Here is a 22,439-nt window from a genome sequence, read left to right as displayed (position 1 = left end):
TCCGACCCAAGTAGTCACCCTCACTCAGCCTCCTGATCTGTACAAGGCACTTTTCTTTTAAAAAATAGACATTTTTATTGGTTTCAGAAAGGAAGGGAGGAGAGAGAGCCATGGATATATCAATGATGAGAGAGAATCATTGATCGGTTGCCTCCTACATGCCCCTTCTGGGGATCGAGCCTGCAACGCGGGCATGTGCTCTGGCCAGGAATCAAACCTAGACCTCCTGGTTCATAGGTCAGTGCCCAACCGCTGAGCCACACTGGCCAGGCCAAGGTACTTCTTTTTTTTAAATCCTCACCCAAGAATATTTTTTCATTGATTTTTTAAAAAACTTTTTTAAAAAGTGGTTTAATAATTGTGTTACGCATATGGCAGGCAAGATGAACATATTTTTTAAAATATATTTTTATTGATTTCAGAGAGGAAGGAAGAGGGAGAGAGAGAAATATCAATGATGAGAGAGAATCATTGATCAGCTGCCTCCTGCACGCCCCCCACTAGGAATTGAGCCTGCAACCCAGGCATGTGCCCTTGACCGGAATCAAACCTGGGACCCTTCAGTCCGCAGGCTGACAGTCTATACACTGAGCCACACTGGCTGGGGCAAGGCACTTCTTAATTCTGTTTGTAGGCACCTGTGCGTGCGGATGGGCTGGAGTTCATGGAAGATGGTAAACTGCCCGGCTCTGCAAATATTAAATGCATCTGGACTGTTAAGGTTCCCCCTGAACTCCACACTCTCCTCTCCTGGTAGCAGTGTCCCATCTGCCTCTGTCTCCCCACCAGGCTGTGCTCCATGAGGGCAGGGCCATGCCTGCCTGGCGCACTGCTGTGTCCCCAGCATGAGCCTCGTGCCTGCACAGAGTAGGTGCAAGATGCATACGTGCTAAAGGAATGAACCCTGATGAGCCAGAGGACTGCCCCTCCTCCCCGCACCCCTTTTCCCCCTCCCTCTGCCCTAGACCGCCATTCACCTCCCTGCCCCCCAGCCCCTGGCCAGGCACCAGCTGGACTCAAGAAGGAGGAAGGACATTTGCTAGAGACAAACACTTTATTAACACGAAGTTTGGCTACAATAAGAGAGTAGAGGCCGAGAGTGAACATTGAGCCCTCTCACCCATCACATAATCCCCCTCCTCTTTTCCCGCCCACATTGCCAGCCCCACCCAGCAAGGCAGGTGCACGACCATCTGCACAGCCCTAGGAGGAGGCAGAATACTGGCCCTGGTGGGGGTGGGGTCCCAAGCCTATGGGTGTCTCTATAGGGCATCCAGAAGAAACGAGAGACACCCCACGGGCATCAAGACATGCCCCCCAAAATCTTAAAGAAAAATTAGATTACCCATCAAATTTGTGGGACCCCAGGGTCAAACCTCCCAGCTCAGGCTGCCTCTGCTGGGCTTCATGCCCGCGGGGAGGAGACGTGAGGGGAAGCGAGGCCTGGCATTCGCACGCCACGCTGACGCCAGAGCGAGGGAGGGATGCGAGGGCCCGGCGGTGAACACTACTGTTTAAATATTAAACAGGGCTGTCTTGTCTCCCACGTGGGAGAGCTTCTGATGCTTCCAAGGGCCCCACGTCGGGTGCCCTCGGGGTCGGGGGTTCAGTGCCCACCACAGTCATCGGAGTTAATACTTGGTATTTACCTATCGACCTCCCAGTCCAGGGGACAGGAAGACAGGAGCTTTCTCTCTGCCACAGACAGAATGACACTTGGAGGTGGAGGGAAGGGCTCAGGAATCGGAGACTCCTTTCTGCTCTTCCCGTCTTTAAATATTAGGTTTAAATAAATATTAAATAGAGATAAATACATCGGGTGGGTAGGGTTTTGCTCAGGGCTCGGCGAGGTGGCGCAGGACGCGGAGGGCCAGCTGCAGGAAGCTCTGCAAGTTGGAGGCCACCAGGACGCCCCCTGCCCTGCGCTGGAAGGCCGAGGTGAAGGTGGGCACGGTGCCCTGGGTGGCCTGCACGCCAGGGGCCATCCCCAGGTCTTCCATCTGTGGGGGAAAGGACAAGATCAGCCAGCAGGCCCTGCCGGGTGGGCATGGTTGTCACCGATGACAAATGCAAAGGGCTGATGGGCGGTGGACGAGCACATGGCTGTGGTGGAGCCAGGGCCTGAACCCAGGCGTCTGGAGCTCCAGTGATCCCACTCCTGCCCTCAGCTAGGGGAGCGTGGGAAGGCCAGCGGCAGGAGGGTCCTGGGATGGGGCGGTAGCTCGCATGACCCTTAGGGACCAGCTCGCTCTAGGTCCCTAACACTTGCCCCTCCCAACCAAGGCTCACCTGCTGCCAGATGTTGGTGGCAAAGTCGGTGATGTCCAGCTGCAGCATGTCCAAGGTGGGGCCTAACTCGGGGGAGATTCCTGCCAGGGCCTGCAGGAGGCCCTGGTAGAGGAAGAGGCCACCGTGGAGCTGTCCCAGGCAGCCTGTCTGGGGAGACGGAGCCGGAGAGTTAGGGGGTGCCGCTGGGATGCTCCCCTCAGGGCCCCAGCCTGGATCCTGGAGGTGGGGCGCCTTCCAGATCATCCTTCCCCTCCCCGCCCTCCTCCCTTTCAGACACTCACCAGCTGCAGGGCTTGGCTGGAGCAACTGCCCAGGGGAACCTGGGGGATGCCCAGAGAGTGCCTGAGCAGCACCAGCTCCTCGGGGTGGCACAGCTTGTGGGTGGCACACTGGGGACGAGAAGGATGTGAGTGCAGGGCACTTCATAGAGCCAAGCTATCCTCCCCATCTCTCAGGTCTTCCCCTCCCTCCATGTCCTGCCAGGCTCCTCAGCCCCATTCTGCCCTCCACTTCCATCCTAGCACGGTCCCCAGAAGGTTCTCTCCCCCAGTTTCTTCCCACCTTTCAGGGCTCCCCTTCTCCTACCTTCCTTCCCTGTCCCCGTGCCTCTCCGCTCCCAGGCCCTCCTGATGCCTCCCCGTGCCTCCCTTCCCCTCCCTCAGCTCTCTCCTCGGTCCTCTTTCCCCTATATCCGCCGGGCAGCGTGTGTGCCCTCCCTGCCTGGCTGCCAGCCCCTCACTCACCAGCCTTTCCTGCATGGCCACGACATCAGCCTGGATCTTCCGCACTTGCTCTAAGCACTTGAGCAGGAAGGTCTCGGGCAGGTTGCGGGCAGGGCCCAGGGGAGTGGCTTCTCGCACTGTCCAAAGTGCGCCGTGCCAGAGGAGCAGCTGCAGGGCTGAGAGCGGGCGCATGGGGCTCAGGAGCCATTCTCTCCACTCCCACCAGGGCCCCTTTCTGGGGCTTAGGGACCACCAGACCCTGGACCAGTCCAACCCCCCTCCCCTGCCCAGGCAGGCAGCCCCCGCATCCTGGGCAGGACACTCACCTATCAGCTTCATGGGGCTCTGGGCAGCGGGCTCAGCAGCGTCTGGCTGGGTCTGCAGGCTCGGGCTCTGTCAGGGACCAGCTCCGGAGGGCCTTTATACAGAAGCCCATGGAGGCCCGGGAGGAAATTACCTGCGACTAAGGCTTAGTAATAACTTCCCAGGATTTATGCAAATTTAGTGTCCAGGACAGCAAAGGGGGGTTGAGACGAAAAGCTGTTTGGGAAAGTTTTGTGAAATTGTGGAATCCCTGATCCTTCTTTGACGTAGGTGTCCCCTCAAACCCTCTTCCGCCCCTTAGCCCCACCCAGGCCTGAACTGCCCCAGAGTGTTTGAACAGAGCCCAGAACAAAGGCTGAGCCACCAATCAAAAGCCTTGGAGGCTGGAGTCAGTCGGGTCAGACTGCTCTGAGGCTGACCTCTAGGCAGCTCCACCCTCTCTCCTGGCAGATCTGTGGGGCAGCTCCCTTTGCCACTTTCCCTTGGGATAATCAAGCCACCTGCTCTCTGTCCCTAAATTCTGAGAGGGAAGAAGCTGGTTGCCCCCATTCCTACCCCCCAAACTCCCACTAGGCTGCCTTCCTGAATCCTCCCCTGAGAGGCCAGGGGCCGGGGGTTAGGGACATTAGGGTCTTGCCTCCCAACCCTCCGCACAGCTTTATGGCCAGCATCCCAGGCTCCTGTCCTTCACTGGTTAGCTGGGAACTCCCCAATCCCCCCCATGACTCATTCCTTTAAGCCCCTGGAATCCTGGCAGAGACCAGAGGAAACCGGATGCCTGTCCTGAATGAAGCAAGACCCTTGGAGGTTCTTGGTTCACCTAACCCTGCCCTTCCTCCTCCCCCCCCCCCTACCCCCCCTGAACAGTGTCCCAGGGCTTTGGAGTTGGGGGTCTGGGACACGTGTCTTCCCAGGCCGGGTGCACTGCCAGCCAGGGTGCGTGTGCTGCCCCGAGGTGGAGAGGGCTGGGGGTGAGAAAGAGGAGACTGCCCTGGCTTTGAATCTGCAAACCATGCCATGTTGGCTCTGGAAGGAACCTTGGAGACAAATCTGACCTCAGAGAGCTTAAGTGGCTTGCCAAGCAGCAGCACCCAGATCTGCCCTGTGAACCGGGCCAGAGAGGGAAGCGCCTGGTCCCGGGTCATGGGTCGCAGAGCCAGAGTTACAACCCGGGCCTCTGCCTCGGGCCAGGCCGAGGGGCCTACCCAGGGCAGTCCGGCCAAGCACACCGAGGCTGTCCGTCTCTGTCCCAATTTAGTCTGAACTGTGCCTGGGGACAGAGGCATCAATCTTCACCGGAGCAGTGGGTGTGTCTCCTTGGGTGAGGTCATTTCTGGAACAGGGGTGCCCCCTGGTGGTCACAGCTGGTAGGGTCTTCACCTGCTGATCTGTTCACATCTTGCCTCCGGGCCCCTGTCCTGCGTGGAGCAGGCATTGGCTACCCACCCCCACTTTCAGGTAGGCATTTTGCCACCATGCACTGATTGGAGCCACCTCCATGGGGCCGGGGGCTGGGTTTAACAACTGTGGAGGGCGGGGAATTCACAGGAACAAACATGACCCCTAAAACCTCCAGAGAGTGCAGCCTGCCTCGGCCCGTGCGGGTCGTGTGCCGAGTGAGCAGAGCAGGCTATACATTGTCAAATTCCTCTCAATAAGCCTGTTTGGAGGGAACTAGGACCCTTTCCCCTTTGACAGAAGACAAATCTGACCTCATAGAGCTTAAGTAGCTTGCCAAGGCGCAGAACCCAGATCTGCCCTGTGCCAAAGTCTTAAACTCTCAACCATCACGTCTAACCAGCGTTTGGCCTTCCTCACTCATGCCCAGGCCAGTGCTAGACCCAGACTTTTATCTTCACCTGCAGTCCAAGTGTATCAGATGTTTGGTTTGGAAACATATGTGCATTCTAAGAAGGGTGGCCAGAATGGTGGAAGGACTCAAGGTCATGATTAAAGAAAACAGGCTGTTTCATCTGGGGAAGAGGAGGGGCTGTTGTGTGGTCTCGGGGCCAGAAGGGGACCAGAAGTGGAGCCACAGCCAGTTTTCAGCTCAACAGAAGGAAAGTGCTGTCTAATGGTGTGAGATGTTGGAGGATGGAGTGGGCTGCTTCCAGAGGAAGTGATGAGCTGCCGTCCCAGGAAGCGTCATCCCTCCCACAGGGAGAGAATCTGAATGCTGGCTGGCAATCATGTCAGGCCCCTTCTCTTACATTTTTGTCACTTCTTTTTTTTTAAGAAAAAATTTTTTTTTATTGATTTCAGAGAGCGGGAGAGGGAGAGAGAGATAGACACATCAATGATGAGAGAGAATCACTGATCAGCTGCCTCCTGCACACCTTCTACTGGGGGTTGAGCCCACAACCCAGGCATTGCTCTAACTAGGAATTGAACCGTGACCTCCTGGTTCATAGGTCGACGCTTAACCACTGAGCCACGCCGGCTGGGCTACACTTTTGTCATTTAATCCTATCAACCAAGCGGTAGGATGTGGCTTATTCTTGTTGATAAGGGATGGCCTCGGAGAAGCGAAGGGCCTTGCCCAAGATCACCGTCAAGGGAGGGCCAGGCAGATTTGCTTCCCAAGCTCCTGTGGCTCCCATCACGTCACCTTCCTGTTCAGATGGCTTTACTTCGTGGATAATGGCTCAATCTAGACTTCTGCCCAACTCAGGGGAGAATAAAGACCAGGCAGAGGGGAGAGAGGCGAGAGCTTGTCACTGGCCACGGCACACGCAGGCTGAGCTAGACCAAAATGATCTTCTGGCAAAGGGTCTGGCTCCGGAGACCCGAGTTATTCATCCTTCCAACTTCCCAAAGGCTTTCCCAGTGCCCAGAGCGGGCCAGCAACTTCCTCTCCTCATCCGTCCTGCTTTCCTCTGGCACTGGGTGTGGAGCATCCGTATACAGGCTCTGGAGTCATTTATTGCAAACTTGGCCAGTGGGCCAAGATACGTACGTCCTGAGTTAAGAATGGGTTTTCCATTTTTAAATGATTGGGTAAAAAAATCAAAATAATATTTCATAACATGTAAAATTGTATGAAATTCAAACCCCAGTGCTCATAAACAATGTATTTGCATATTGTTTATAGCCTCTTTCAAGAAGGGCGGAAGTGAGTAATTGTCACAGACCATATGGCTCACTAGCCTAAAAATGTACTATCTGGCCCTTTAAGAAAGCTTGCACGCTATGTGTACCGTAACACGTGTGTAAGGAGACAGGCAGAGATGTTCTTTGCAGCATGGCTTGTAATAGTAAACAGATGCTCACCAACGGGAATGGCTGAAGAAATTGTGGTCCATTCATACCACATATGCCTCTCCGTCACCCCCTGACAAACTCCGAGAGGAAAGGAGTTTTATTCCATTGAATTCTCAGTGCCTGGAACAGTGCTGGGCTCGTGTCAATATGATTAGACCTCAAAACCAATACTGAGTGAAAAGAGCAAGTTACATTCATGCGATACATCATTTATAAAGATCTAAAGACTCAAAACAATACTATACATATTTTATTGATTTCAGAGAGGAAGGGAGAGGGAGAGAGAGAAATAGAAACATCGATGAGAGAGAATCATGGATCGGCTGCCTCCTGCACGCCCCCCACTGGGGATCGAGCCTGAGACCCAGGAATGTGCCCTTGGCCGGAATCAACCCAGGACCCTTCAGTCTGCAGGCCGATGCACTATCCACTGAGCCAAACTGGCTAGGGCAAAACAATACTATATTTTGTAGTAAAGGTGTAAAAACAGAAGCTGGAAGGCTGCCCACTGAATCCATCAGTGTCTGCCTTGGGAAGGAAGGGAGGGGCCTGGGGAATGAACAAGATGGGTTTCCAATTCATTGCTAATATTTTTACTTAGATTAAAAACTTGACACAATAACAAAATGTTAACATTTATTAAATGCGGGTGGAAAGTACATGGGTGTGGAGTGCGGCTACAGCGTTTGGACAGGTTCTCAGACTAATGAGAGGGCATGATCCTCTCGTGGCAAAGCCACGTGCAAGTCCCAGCACATTTATAGCCAAAGGCTATCGTTGTAAGCTTGACCTTATGGTCCCAACCTGTGGTCCCACGTGGCTGAGTGATATGGGCTGCGGGAGGTGCAAGTAAACAAAGCTTGATCAGGTGCATGTAATTGAGTGGATTCGAAATCCTTGAGAACATTGTAAACAGCTTGACCACACCCTTACTTTGCCTTGTGGAATCTGGCTATAAAATAAAGACTCGGCCTGCAGGGCGGCCTGCAGGGCGTGGCGCCATCTCTCCATCAGAGAGGGCAGCGTCCCACTTAGCCCCAGCTTTAATCTCTTGTCTGTCTTTTCTAACCCTTCACCGCCCCCCATCCCCCAGTCAGGTTCACCCATGGCCATGCTGGCGCGGTTCACATGGGTATTTGTTATGTTATTCTTTGTATTTCTCTGTCGTTAAAAAAACAAAACTGGAAGCTGGACAACACAGTGGGCTCTCCAAGCATAAAAATGACACTGCTTCTCCAGGGAAAAAAAGCCAAACTTGGGGATGAATTACAAGAAAGTTCCGGACAGTTGAGCAGATAAGGTGAGCAAGAACCAGGAAATCATGGCAAATGACTCCAAGTCTACCCTCTCCACTCTGCTGCCAAGTAAAGAAAGGGTCTGAGGCACAGAGTTTAATGTCTAGAAACAATTGCGAGGGTGGGCATCATCAGGAAGACTTTTAATTCCCACGAGACACGCTAAGCAAGTAAGAAAGAGCCTCAGCAGCTGCGTCTGTCCTCTCTACACACGTCCCCTCATCAGACACTCGAAGAGAAAGTCACTCTCAGAGGCCAGAGAAAATGGTCGAGGGCCAGGACAGCCTCGTGGGGACAAAAGCTAACCAACCAGATGCTAGAGCCACAGACAGGCTGGGAGAAGGCAGCGCAGCCTGGTGGAGGGGAACCTGATCTTGGCATCTCGCCTGCAGTCACGTCCCACCTGAGCCCGTCAGGGCATCCGCATCGGGAAGGACATGCCGGGTGCTCACCATTAGTCCCCCGCCCCATTCCTCCTGGAAGGGAGTGGAAGGTCTGTTAGGTTTTCGAATTGGCCTGTAAGACGGGGAAAGGATTAGAATCCTTAAAAGTTTGGGCTCTGCCGGTATGTCTCAGTTGGAATGTCCTCCCAAGCATCAAAAGGCGACAGGTTCAGTTCCTGGTCAGGGCACATACTCAGGTTGCGGGTTTGATTCCTGATAGGGGTGTGTGCCGGAGGCAACTGATCAATGTTTTTCTGTCTCTCTCTAAAAAAAAGTTTGGACGATGGAATAAAAACATCTTCCACAGAGACTTTGGGGGAAGTGCCATTTCATAAAGCAAACGTTTAGGGGGAGGTGGCAGCAGCATAAAGGAAATGGGCAATGCCAAAGCACTGTGACCAAGGCTGGGTGGGACCAGGCGTCTACAACATGCCTTTCATGGAAATTAGCGATATTGGGGGATGAAATTCCGAAGTTGGTGATGAACACAATGTCTTTTCCAACAAACAAGACTTTCTTGAACCCAGAGTGCCAGCCCCTGGGGAGGCCCTGGGAAGACAAACGCCCCTGCTCTTAAGAACTCACTGACCAGTTGGGAAAGTCTTTCACCCCAACTCCCTTTTCAGGAATTATTTGGTTACGGAGTGGTCTGGAAGCCAGGGGGTTAAACGGCTGGGGAGCCCAGGGGATGTGTAGAGAATCCCTCCAGAATAGGGCGAGCAGCAGGAGAGGAATTCAGAAAACCCCAACGCATGTTCAGTTGACAGAACTTGACAGGAACCGTGTATGTGCAGCGATGACCCAGGGGCAGCCAGGGAACATGGGAATGACTCAGATGCCCCACAGGGAGCCCTGCTACTGGCGGCTGAGATGGAGACCCAGGCTGGCCTCTCCCCACCATCCGCAGCTGGTAGAGGTGGGCTGGGGGCCACAGGGAGCCCCCTCCAGCCTCACCTCTGCTCTCAGCCTGCGGTTGCCTAGAGGGAGACCCTCCTCTCCGCAAACCTCCCCTGAGAGTCAGGCTCGCCTTCTCTTTGATTCCCTTGAAGTCTGGATTCCTGTTAGAGCCAGGAGGTCACTGAATCGAATCCTGTCAGATGTGGGAAAGGAGCCTGAGAGGTTTAGGAATTTGCCCAATATTTTGTCTCTTCACCCTGCCCTTGCCTTCCTCATCTCCAGCTGTGGTCCTCAGATCACCTGGGGCTAAGACCCCAAGACCAGGAAAAACCCTGTGCCTGTCAACAGTGCAGGTGTGAGAGCAGGCACAGTCATTAACTGATGCACAGAGAGCTTTGGAGAATTTTTTATTGTTTAAAAATCATAATTGAAGCTTCAAAAACATACAATCCAACCCACGTCCCAATTCAAGTCCTCTACTCCCCGGAGGAGAGCACAGGCCTTTTCCCTCCCACCTGATGCCCACACCACTAGCCAGGACCCTGCCCTGGGGAGGCCACCTGCCCGCCCTTGGCCCTCCGTGTGCTAAGTCACGGGCTGGGGAGGGGCCCTGGGGCGAGGTGGGGGTGACTGGCTCTCTACATCCCCCGACCCCGCCCCACAATACGCAGTCTGTGAGCTGTGTGTGGGGAAAGGGGCCAGTTCCCTGGGTAGGGGACCCCGGGGGGAAAAGATAAAGAGCCAGTCCCCACTCACCCCACCCCTCCCCAGCCCCCCAGCTCAAGGGAAGCTGTCGTCATCATCTTCTGCCATTTCCTTGGCAAACTCCAAATCCTGCTGCTCTCGCTCTCGCCGTTCCTGGGGAAGGAGATGGCGTGAGGGCTGTGCGGCCTCTCTCACTCCTCCAGACACACCCCGTGCCGGGAACTGCCCAAGCTTCACAGCTGCCCCAGACCTCCCAGAAACCCCTTTCCTTTCTGTAGGGCGTCCTACCTCCCAGTCTCCCCACAGCAGAGGGCAGCTTACCTCTGCAGACTCCAAGTCCTTGTTGTACGATTTGGGAGGAAACCTCATGGCCTGAAGCAGAGTAAGAGAGGAGAGCAAGATGAAGCGGAGGCATTAACTTAACACACATTTATTGTGCTCCTCCTGTGTACCAGCACAGGGCACAGTAAGACAGGCTATTTAGTCTCCAATTTAGTACAGCGGGGGAGCCAGGCATGGAATGAATTACTGCAATACCACGTGGTAATGCTAAAAAGAGAATGAGGAGACTCTGGGGTATAAATGACTAACCTCTGGATTGGGCAGGCAGGGGAACGGCAGTGAGGAACGGGCTGGTTGTGGGAATGAAGGGAAAGCAGTCCGGACAGGGATGCAATGTCCGGCCTGACTTCAGTGGGGGTGCAGCGGGGGAGGAAAAGGGGATAGGGGCCCTGGCCGTTGTTGCTCAGTGGTTAGAGTGTCGGCCTGTACACAGAAGGGTAGTGGGTTTGCTTCCCAACAGGGGCATGTATCTCAGTTGTAGGTTCGATTCCCGATCCTGGTCAGGGAGTGTGCAGGAGGCAACCAACTGATGTGTCTCTCTCACATCAATGTTTCTCTCCCCCATCCCTCCCTTTAAAAAAATCAATGGAGCCGAAACCGGTTTGGCTCAGTGGATAGAGCATCGGCCTGGGGACTGAAGGGTCCCAGGTTCGATTCCGGTCAAGGGCATGTACCTGGGTTGCAGGCACATCCCCAGTGGGAGATGTGCAGGAGGCAGCTGATCGATGTTTCTCTCTCATCGATGTTTCTAACTCTCTATCTCTCTCCCTTCCTCTCTGTGAAAAATCAATAAAATATATTAAAAAAAAAAAATCAATGGAAATGTATCCTCAGGTGAGGATTAACAAAAGAAAAAAAAGAAAGAGAGGGGCACAGGGAAAGAAGGGGGGGTAACGGTGTGTTGTGGAGCATGGCTTTTGCCCAACTGTAAGCAAGGCAAGTGATAGTCCCGGCTTCTAGTGGGAAGGAGACCGGAACAAACACAGAAGCCAACAGTACAGGCGCCTCACTCAGTGCCTGACACAGGATAAGGGCTCAACAGCCTTTGTGGGACTAGATACAGCCCTGCCTTTACACAACCTGGACTTCACTAAGTGCCTTAAGACGGTGATTTCACTTAATCTCATCAACCCCGTGAAGCAGGCAGGGCAGGTAATGCCTCACTAGCAGCTTCACAGGGGGAGAAACAGAGCCCCAGAGAAGGCAAATGACTCCAATTTGGAGCCAAATCTAGAACCCTGACCTGCAAGTCTCTGTCCTGCTTGGCAACGAGACCCTTTAAAAGCAACAGAAGGTGCTACAGCCCCACAAGCAAAGTTCTTCGTCCCCTGAGGCCCCGTCCTCACAGGGACTTTACAGAGATGGGCTGGGAACGGGGCCCCAAACCACACCAATCTCCTCCGAGGAGCCCACGTGTAACGGGTGCTGTGTTGCTGCCAGCCGGCGCCTGCAGCCGAGCGCTCCTCACCTTGACAGACATGTTGTGGATGTCGAGGCAGAAGGAGATGCGCTGGTGGAAGGCGAGCTGGGGCTCCCGGGTGGAATAGATGTCGATCATCTCCTTGGACTGCACGTAGCCCTTCTCGTGGTTGATGCTGGCCTCAATGACGCCGTCCCGGATGGCCTTCGGGCCCCCAAAGCGAAGGAAGGTCACCAAAGAGCCCACCCATCCTCTCAGTCCCAGAACATCTCGTCCCATCTCTGTCTCCCTTACACTCTCATACATTCACTCACATACACACTCTCCGGCAGCTTCCTGCAAGACTGGCACCGCTCTACCCACGCCCCTCCCTGGCCCATTTCCTCCCACTCCCGTCCCCTGAAATGAGGCAGGAAGGTGACCCCTGCGGCCCTGGACAAGCCCCACCTTAGCAACAATGAACTCCGCGTCCTCCGGGCTGTCCAGCTGCAGCTTCTGGGCGATGTCAGCCAGGGAGATTCGGGAGTAGGAGAGGCTGATCATGCGCACACCTGGGAGGGAAAGGAGTGGTGGGTGGGCAGAGCAGACCCTTCACTGCACACGGACACCCACAGGGCTGTCCCCATCCCTGGGTCCTGCTCGTCTGGTGGCCCCTCCGCCCTGATGCACACCTGTCTTAATGACGTTGTGCCGTAGCCGGATGATGAGGGTGTAGGTCCCATCTGCTTGAAACTTCTCCCCAAACTGATCCAGGACCTGGTTGAACTTGGCGAGGTTTCCTGTCCTGACAGCTGCAGGGGGGGAGAGGAGCGGGTCAGAGGATGCAAAGGGACACACCCCAGAGGCCACAGGCCAGGGCTCTGAAGCTCTGGGAGGGGCACTGGCCTTACCTTGGGTCAGAAGGAAGTAGGGCATGAGTGAGCGCTTGAGAGACGGCTGGCGGAACTGCAGCCGGTCCGGGATCTCCCCCAGCAACAGCTCCACCACAATCAGAAGCTTGTGCACCTGGCAGAGTGTGACACAGGAACACAGTGGGCAGGGGTCCCCCCGGTGGAAGAGAATGAAATGGGGCTTCAATTCAGTCAGACAGCCTGGGAAAGGGGACAGCGGCACTGTGATTAGGCCACGGAAAGAGGAGGATCCCTGAGCCTGCGCTGGGCAGGGAGTCCAGGCTCTGCCTGTGGAGCCAGGCACTGGGAGCATCGGACCCCCTGACCACACTTCGCCCCGTGTCCTTCCATCCGGCCAGTCAGCACACACCCTGCTCTGAAGTGGCGATGCTCCAACCCCCCAGTACCTCGCATGCGACTATATTGGGAAATAGTCTTTGAAGAGGTAATTATGGTAAAATGAGGTCATATGAGTGGGCCCCAACCCACTATGACTGGTGCCCTTATAAGAAGAGATTAAGATACGGCCATGCACAGGGAAGACCATTAGAAGACGCTGGAAGAAGATGGCCACCTACAAGCAAAATAAAGGCCCTCAGAGGAATCCAACCGCTGACCCCTGACCTTGGACTTCTGGCCTCCAGGACTGAGGAAATACGTGTCTGCTGCTGAAGCCACCAGGCTGCGTTCCGTGGGAAGGCGGCCTGAGCAGACTGAGACAGCAATGGACGCTGGTGAAGCATTCTGAGAGCAGCAGGAGCACCCCAGGAGAGCCTGTGGCTCTCACTATGGATGAGCAAGCTTCCAGAGTGTTCTGCCGTGGACTCCATGGCCACTTACAGCTCGCTTCTCTACTGTGCTCTTTACCCCATTCCTTCCCGTCTCTTCCAAGGCCCTGACCTTCCTGCTCAAGTTGGGAAGCTCTCCCAACTCGGCTTCTTTCCCTCAAGCAACCACACCATCTCTTCCTACTCCCTCACCAGCAGTCCACTGACCTCATTCCAGCTCTCTCTGCGCCTTCCTGCCACCCAGCTCCACCAAAGAAAACATGAAACTTTATTCATCTATAGTGCAATCTGGTTTAAAAACACTGCTTTACCTTTCACTGTCTATCCCCAGTATGTGGACACAGCCTATGTGTTCATCATTCATTTTTAGTGATTTTTACAAAGAACTTTAGTGTATGTCCAGTATTGTAAGCAATCTCACATTCTGCACATGTACTATATGCGTCTGAAAAGTCATTCGAGAAAATTCTTCCCATCTTTCAAAAACCAGATCTTTAAGATCTCTTTAATTATTTGACCAAAATCAAACCTTCTTTTCTATAAACTTCTGAACAGAAAACAACTGATTCTCCTGCCACACTAACCTAATCATTTTATTTTTAAAAATATTTTTATTGATTTCAGAGAGAAAGGGAGAGGGAGAGAGATAGAAACATCAATGATGAGAGAATCATTGATCAGCTGCCTCCTGCAGGTCCCCTAATGGGGATCGAGCCTGCAACCCAGGCATGTGCCCTTGACTAGAATCGAACCTGGGACCCTTCAGTCCGCAGGCGGACGCTCTATTCACAGAGCCAAACCAGCTGGGCTCATTGTGTGTTTTTTAATCTGTTCTCTTTCAAGGGCACTAGGGCGTTGATGGTGTGTTAAGGTGGGAGCAAAGGCTCATATGTAGTTGGGAGTCCAAATCTGGCTACTAGGCCTCAAGCCTTTCTGAGTCAAAGTTCTTTATGTATCTCTTCCAGGGCAAATACCATTTCTTATCCTTCTTTTTTATTCCTCACAGTGTCTTAATACCAAGGCCAGCACTCAAATAAAATAAAACAAAAAGCAAACAACCCTTGGTGACTGACGGTTCTCAGAAGGGTGGGTGGGAGGGGGGGAGTGCAAGGTTTATCTCCACCTGAATCAGCCACCCTTCTGATTTTCTGGGGTCCCTGGGCACAGGCAACACTGCTCCCAAATGGGCACCTAAGGGACCAGGGAAGAGCCAGTGTTTTACCAACAATCCATGCCCAGGACTGGAATGACCACAAGAAGTGCTAGGAATCTGGACACTCTATACCAATCTGCCAAGAACACTCTGAACGTAAACTGCCAGAGGTGCAGGTGGCATCTGCTTAATGTGCCCCAACAATGTTGTGCACAGGCATCTGATGCAACCTCTGGGATAATGAAGACTAAGGAGCCTTCCCTGGCCCCCACATAGGGAAGCAGAACTAAGTTATCAGAAGAGCAAGTAGCAAAGGGATGAGAATTGTTGCTCACAGTCTGTTTGAAGCCGACAGCTGTGTGCTGAGGGGCCTTGCGAAGGGCGTTGGTCATAGTTCTCCGGGCCTCTGAGTATTCCAACTGGATGGCTTTGATCCGCCCTGGGTGTGAGAAGAGAAGAGTGGGTCAAGAGAATGGCACCATCCAAGCCCCCTTGCGAACCAGAGTGCCAAATGCGTCTCTATGCACCAAGTGCACCAAATTTTTAGAAAATTGGCACCAAGTAAGCCCGAGACGCCTCCTGGCTCGGGGGTGGGGCCCCCTGCTCACCTGTGTAGTAGAGGTACCTTGCCCACTCGTTGTTGTTGGCCTGCTCAGGGAACACGGACTTGGACACCAGCTTCTCAGCCTGGTCGTACAAGCTGTAGTGCAGGTAGTTCCGCAGCAGGAGGTTCAGCAGGGTGGCCTGCCCATCTGGGTCGTGCCGAAGGGTCGCTGTCCGGAGCCGAGCATGCAAGAAGCTTCAAGAGGAAAAGAAAAAAATGTCAAAAGGTCTCTTCAAACTGCTTTTGACCTCCCTATTCTTTCTCCATTCCTAACAACCTGATACAAATTGTTTTTCTGATTATCCACAGATATTTAATGAACTATTCTAGGCCCACAGAAAGGACAGAACTCTGCTCTCAGGGAGTTTGCATTCTAGTGGAGGAGACAGAAAGTGGTCATGATGAACAAGCGTATATGCTGCATGGAGAAATCAGGGTAAGTGCAATGCAGAAGGTGGGGAGGATGGGGCTATGGTTTTAATATGTTTTTATCGATTTCAGAGAGGAAGGGGGAGGGAGAAAGAGATAGAAACACCATCGGCTGCCTCCTGCACACTCTCCCTGGGGATCAAGCCTGCAACCCGGCATGTGCCCTGACGGGAAATCAAACCAGGACCTCCTGGTTCATAGGTCAACCACTGAGACACGCCGAAGGCACCACTGCAGGTTTTAGAGGAGTGAAATGTTTTCTAACCTGTCATCTACTCTTTAGCTACCAATCAGCCCTCCCTGATGTGGGGTGAAGGGAAGAGACTGGGAGGACAGTTCCTAACCAGCTGTGGTCATCTCTGTTTCTCCCTCTAATATCAGTCTCTCTCTTAACCCCTATATGGCAGGGCATGTGAAGGGCATGTTAACCACCACCCCCATTTCCTGCTGGGCACTTTACATCTACCAGCTTATCACCCTCTGCAAGTCACAGCTCTGTGGGAGTGACTGACCACATCTCCGATCTAAGGGCCGAGACTGAGACCCTTGGCCACCTGTACCTGCGCACCACATCCAGCTTGTCCAGAAACTCATAGACCCGGGCGTGGTAATAGTAACACTTTGCAGCCAAAAGGTCCAGGGCCCGGCGGTTCTGAGTGCTGATCTTCTGCATCAGATCATCAGAGATCTTCTGTGCCTGGAGAGGCAGCCGAAAGAGAATTAGTTCCTCAAAAAGTTAAACATGGAGCCATCATATGAGCCAGTGAGCAATTTCCCTCCTAGGCATATATCCGAGAGAGCTGGGAACATTTGTTCACATAAAAACTTGCACACAATGTTCATAGCAGCATTATTAATAACCAAAAAGGGGAAATAACCCAAGTGTCCACACCCGATGAATAGATAAACCAAGTGTGCTATATCCATACACATTATTCAGCCTTAAAGATGGAGCACAGATACATGCTACAACATGGATAAACCTAGAAAACATGGTGCTAAGTGAAAGAAGCCAGACACTCTTATGGGAAATCCATGAGACAGATCAGTGCTTGTCAGAGGCTGGGGCGAGGGGAATGACTACTAATGTTGGGGTGATTCAACTGTTCTGGAGTTAGTGATGGTAGTTGCACAATATTGTGACTATACCAAAAAGAGTACACCGAATTGTACTCTTTAAAGGAGATGAATTACATCTAAAAAACAACCAGTTGCAAGGAAAGGAAAAAAACCCAGGGAATTGAGGAGTGGGACTTTTTCCTTTTTTAAAATCTCACCTAAGGATATTTCCCCCCATTGATTTCAGAGAGGGTGAAAGGAAGGGAGGGAGGGAGAAAGGAGAAGAGAGAGAGAAACATCAATTGTTTGCCTCCCACACCCACCCCGACCAGGGCCAGGGATCGAACCTGCAACCCAGGCATGTGCCCTGACCAGAATCAAACCCTCGACCTTCTGGTGCATAGGACGAGGCTCTAACCCGCTGAGCCATACCGGCGGGCTGGACCTGTCATTTTTTGCGTGTGCTCTTGGGACAGTGGCTATGACTGACAAAGAAGCTGGTCCCAAGTGGAGGAAGTGGTGATATATAATGTAATATCCAAAATGGAGTTGTTCAGACCCATAATAAGAGGCTACTTGCCCAAGCCAGTGTGGCTCAACTGGCTGCAGCAGCATCCTGTGCATGGAAAGGGTGCTGGTTTAATTCCCGGGCAGGGCACATACCTAGGTTGCAGGCTCGATTCCCAGTGGGGGGCAGGCAGGAGGCAGCCGACTGATGTTTTTATCTTATGATGTTTCTTTCTCTCTCTCCCTCTCCCTTCCTCTCTCTGAAATCAATAAAAACATATTTAAAAATAATAAATTTAAGAAAAGCGTGAAAGCTTACTACGTACAGATTGTGCTAATTATTTTTGATTATTTTACTTAATACCAACAATAATCTTGTAAATTAGGCATTGTTTTCCCCACTTTACATACAACTAAGGGAAATTAATTTGCGTTAAGGTACAGCTGGGATTTGAACACAGGTATTTCTGTCTCCAAATCTCCTACTTTTCCCCAAAGAACCCACTAGACTGGTATTGTGCCATGGCCAGGTACACTGAATGACCACTGCCAGTCCTTTGCTTGGTGCCCGAGCAGGAGTTGTGGGGTCTCCCTGACTGTGGGGTTAGGTGCATCCCCACGGGGGAGAGCCTGGGGGATGGTTGATAACCCAGGGACTATCTCCTCTTTTCACTGGAGACGATCTCTCCCGCAAAGCCCTGGCACTGCCGGGCCACGTGGATCACTCTCTCTGAGATCAGTACCTCCTTGTAGCGCTTGCTGTTCATCAGGAAGATGACCACGAGGAGCTGCAGGTAGGCTTCCACTTCAGGCAGGAGGGGCGCCGAGGCAGCTTTTCCTGTCCGGGGACGGAACTGGAAATCCACTTCTGTGTCCATGGGCTAGGAGAGGACAGGCGTTACCGTGGAAAAGCTCAGTCACGTCAGTCAACCAAAAATGTATTAAGCGCTCACTATGTATTCATTCAATTGGATGCCTAATATAGGCCAAGATTTTCCTAGGTGCTGGGGATAAAAAATTAAAGATAACAGTCTCTTTCTAAAGGGAGTCAAGGAGGCTGGCAATACAATACATTAGAAAAGAGGGTTACAGGAGTGTAACAATTTTACAGAACGCAATGGGGACAGAAAGGAGGATGCAGGACCTCCCACAGAGCCAATAATCTTGGTGGTGAGAGTAAACCACCACACCTGGAACTACTACAAATTCTATCAGTCAGGGTTTAATAAAGTGACATAATTTTAGAGATGAGATCAATAATAATGAGACAAAAAAATTTTTGTGTGTGTATGGAAACAAAAGAAATTTTTGGGAAATGTACTTATACATAGTACTTATTTTCAGATTTAGTCACCAAAACTGGAATAATGTGAACAGATCAAAAAGTGACCATGTTGGGTGAATTTAGGGTCATAAGGTTAAAAAACTTCCAGGTGGCCTGGGTGCTTTTCCCCTTTCCCCGACAATAGATTCTTCATCATTCACTTCAAGGAATTTTCTGAGCTTTCACGTCTATGGAACAGACTGTAAATATATAGGATTTTAGGTGGCTGAAGGTCAATGATGTTTTAGGGCAGCGGTTCTCAACCTGTGGGCTGCTACCCCTTTGGGGGTCGAATGACCCTTTCACAGGGGTCGCCTAAGACCATCGGAAAACACATATATAATTACATATTGTTTTTGTGATTAATCACTATGCTTTAATTATGTTCAATTTGTAACAATGAAATTGGGGGTCACCACAGCATGAGGAACTGTATTAAAGGGTCGCGGCATTAGGAAGGTTGAGAACCACTGTTTTAGGGAGATGAAGGTGGCTGAAGGGTCAAGACCTGGACTGTGTGCCATTAATAATAAGGGCAATTTCCTGCATAGAGACCACTACCGCTATCGAACCACCTTCCTCAGCATTCGCTGTGTGCCAGGCACCACTCTAAGTGCTTACCCATACTCCTCCCCGGCCACTGCCCCCAAAATCTGTCCATCACATTCAACAAATGAAGAAAATGAGACACAAGGAGGTTAGGTTACTTGTTCAAGTCCCACAGGTACCAAATGGTAGAGGTGGGATTCAAATTGAACTCTATCTCCAAACCCTGTGCTCCTGACCCCGTCACACGTCCCCCATAGTGAACCTCAGAGGCGGGGGCACCTTCTCCTAGGACAACGGAGACGCCATCCGATCGGAGGAGAGGTCTGTGTTGGGGGCAGCAGAAAAGGAGTTTGGAGGAAGGTTCCTGATTCCAGCTCCTGTCTCTGACTCGGAAGGATGACACTCCCGGGCAGAAGGATGGTGCCCTTGGCCATGGGCAACGGGTACTAAAATGGCTGCTTTGCTTCATTTCTCTGCGGCAGCAGGTGACAAGGCAGAGCTTTAGGATGCGCCTGACTCACTCACCTCTTCCAGGAAGGGTAGCAGGAAGTCTCGAGTGGCATTGTTTGAGGTGAAGAAGCCATGCACAGCCTTGTATAGAACATAGTGGTTGAGGCGGCGTGACGTGGAAGGCAGCATCCGCAGGGCCCTCAGTACGTAGCGAGGCTCCTTGCCGGAAACTGCCTTCTCCAGCTGTCTCACATGCTCCTTGATGTCTGTGAAGGACCAGGGGAAAAATGTTACTTCCAGCTCTTTCTATCCCTCCCTACTCCCAACCCACCCCAGGCAAGCAGTTCTAGGGAGCCTCTTACAAAAGGGCAGAACGTGGCCAATCACCTCTTTTGCCCTAATAGGGTTCAGCAATACTTATGGATGCCATACGGGGATTTTAAAACATCACCAAGTGCCAAAGAAAAATAAAGCTGGGGTGGGGGGAGGGGTAGAGAGAGGAAGAAAAAGCAGTGATGAGAAACAAAACCAACCCATGGATATTTATCAGATCTCTAAATAAGAGAAGACTTTCTAAATGTAAACAGTGGGAGAAATCACACACACACAAAACTGATGAATTAGATCTCAACAAAAGAAAAATATCTGCAACAAATGTGACCAAAGATGCTTATTCTTATTTTACAAAGACCTTGCATAAATGATTAAGGTAACTATGGGGCGAACAGGACATTTCTGCTGGTATAATGTAAACCAATACGTTTTCCTGGAGAATGCCTCTCCAAAACCTTAAAAACATTAACCCTTTTGACTCAGGCATATGGATTCTAAACTGAAGAAGAAATTAGAAAGGTAGATTAAAAACTTGGGCAAAAGATGATTGCTGCATAGCTATTTATAAAAATAAGAAACTGGACACACTTCACTGTCCAATAAGGAAATGCAAGCAACTAGTAGTTTCATCACCTCTGTATACTTAGCACAGGGTGCCGGGCCACATTAATCATATGATATAAGGATAACAGCTAATATTTACGGAGGGTTCACTACGCGTTCGTCGTGTGCTAGGCACGGTTCTAAGCATCTTCATCTTCACAACAACCCAATCAAGTAGATACTCTTACTCTCAGGTAAAGAAACTTAAGTTTTGAACTTGTATTCTTAGCCACTGTATCAGGTAGTCAGTACATGTTTCTGGAATACACTGAATGCTAATGCTTGTGGGTATATTAAATAAAAGCACACCAGGTCACCTGTATTAAGTTATGCTTGTTCCAAACTATACATATAACTCGATCTCAATTATAGGAGAGCAGCTTAAAAACTCACAGGAAAAAATGTTAACCATGGTTGATCCCCACCCCCCCCACACTCCAGACTTCTCATATTTTCCAAAATTTCTACAATGAACACGAATCTATACTAATAAAAGCGTAATATGCTAATTAGACTGGGAGACCTTCTGGTCATAGCCATGGTTGTGGGGCCGAGGCAGAGGCGGTTAGGGGCGATCAGGACAGGAGGGGAGGGCAGTTGGGGGCGATCAGGACAGGAGGGGGGCTGTTGGGGGCAATCAGGTGGGGGGGGCAGTTGGAGACGATCAGGCGGGGGTCGGGGGGAGGCGGGGCAGCAGTTGGGGGCAAGCAGGCTGGCAGGCAGGCAGGTGAGTGGTTAGGAGCCAGTGGTCCAGATTGCGAGAGGGATGTCTGACTGCCGGTTTGTGGGATCGGGCCTAAACTGGCAGTCGGACATCCCCTGAGAGGTCCCAGATTGGAGCGGGTGCAGGCCGGGCTGAGGGACACCTGCCCCCTCTTGCATGAATTTCGTGCACCGGGCCACTAGTTACTTTATAGTAAGAAAGTGAAGTATTTGTAACAAACATGTACATACTTAGTAGGTAATGCCGAGCAGCACCTTTGCTACTGGCTATCATTATTTTAGGTAAAAAGTTCGTTATTAGATGCTAAGCCCATCGCCCACCCTCCTTAGAGTAGGAGCTGATGCAGTCAGCACCCTCACCCCCTCCGAACACCAGCCAGAAGCGTAACTGCGCTCACTTCCGTGTGTCTGAGCTAGTTTCTCATGCACTTTAGAGAGAAAACCCAAGACATCGTCCAGTCCCACTCAATCCGAAACTGGGAAAAGAGCAACAGGCTCAGAGGGAGAAGGTGAAATGTGAATGCGGAGGAACAAGAGGACGTGGAGGGGGCAGGGGCCGGCGTGCCGCGTCTTCCCGACCCCTTTACACACATAAATACAAACAATGGTTCTAAGGGTCAGTCGTAGACCCCGGGCGCGACAGGGTCGGGATGTAAACGCGAGTTGGGGGGAGGACGGAGGAGTCCACACACCCAGGGAGACCCGTCGTCCTAGGTGCAGTCCGGGCGGGTGGAGGTGTGTGGCGAGGGAGGAGTCCCGAGCCCGGAGTAACCGGGGCTGGGGCTGGAAGTGTCGGGGCGGTGGGGACGGGAAATCTGGGGGGGCGGGGGGCCGATCCTTAGGAACCAGGGGTGGTGGAGGCTGCGCTGGGGTCCCAAGGAGAAGCTGATCCGGGCACGTCCCCGGCCCAGACTTTCGTACCCTCCAAGGTGATGGTGTCCAGCTCCCGCTGGGAGTGCTCGGTCGCCGTCGCCGTCTTCCCGTCAGCCTCCCCCGTTGACCCGCTACCCGCCGTCGCCTCCTCTTTCATCTCCACATCCTGGGGGGCCGGGGGTGCCGGCGGTTCCTGTTCCCCTCCGCCCGGCGGCGGCTTCGCCTTGTCCGCGCCGCGGCGCCGCGCGGAGCCCTCCTGCTTCATGGCACACGGGGTCGCGGCCTAGTCCGGGGACTGAGGCCGGGGCCTCGCGTGAATCCCCGCAGCAGAGAGCAGGAACCAAGTCGGGCCTGCACACGAGCGCGGGATCGCTACGGGCCGCACGATGACGGAGCAGCAGCAAACCCTTTCCCAGCGCGGGGCCTGCTGGGAGACGCCAGGCCCACTGGGCCGAA

At 52.4% G+C, this 22,439-nt stretch overlaps 2 protein-coding genes across 2 annotated transcripts; both read right to left on the bottom strand.

Annotated features, from left to right (window-relative positions):
- Positions 1–1,087: 1,087 nt before the first annotated feature.
- On the bottom strand, positions 1,088–3,203 carry CSF3 (colony stimulating factor 3). Its single transcript, XM_070395395.1, has 4 exons — positions 3,033–3,203; positions 2,571–2,678; positions 2,290–2,436; positions 1,088–2,000 (listed from the first exon to the last, which is right to left on the bottom strand). The coding sequence occupies exons 1-4, from the start codon at positions 3,201–3,203 to the stop codon at positions 1,836–1,838; spliced, it is 591 nt and encodes a 196-aa protein (XP_070251496.1). The 3' UTR covers positions 1,088–1,835.
- A 6,422-nt stretch (positions 3,204–9,625) lies between these two features.
- Positions 9,626–22,401, bottom strand: PSMD3 (proteasome 26S subunit, non-ATPase 3). Its single transcript, XM_070393313.1, has 12 exons — positions 22,032–22,401; positions 19,527–19,717; positions 17,872–18,009; positions 16,123–16,259; positions 15,138–15,328; positions 14,865–14,968; positions 12,589–12,703; positions 12,370–12,489; positions 12,146–12,249; positions 11,747–11,902; positions 10,258–10,308; positions 9,626–10,089 (listed from the first exon to the last, which is right to left on the bottom strand). The coding sequence occupies exons 1-12, from the start codon at positions 22,246–22,248 to the stop codon at positions 10,012–10,014; spliced, it is 1,602 nt and encodes a 533-aa protein (XP_070249414.1). The 5' UTR covers positions 22,249–22,401; the 3' UTR covers positions 9,626–10,011.
- Positions 22,402–22,439: the final 38 nt, after the last annotated feature.

The sequence above is a fragment of the Myotis yumanensis genome, unplaced genomic scaffold, assembly GCF_028538775.1.
Source record: "Myotis yumanensis isolate MYYU_CA2020_CCGP unplaced genomic scaffold, mMyoYum1.0.hap1 SCAF_16, whole genome shotgun sequence".
Taxonomy (NCBI): Eukaryota; Metazoa; Chordata; class Mammalia; order Chiroptera; family Vespertilionidae; genus Myotis; species Myotis yumanensis.
Note: the sequence above shows the minus strand (reverse complement) of the source record. Positions and strands in the feature narration are given on the sequence as shown.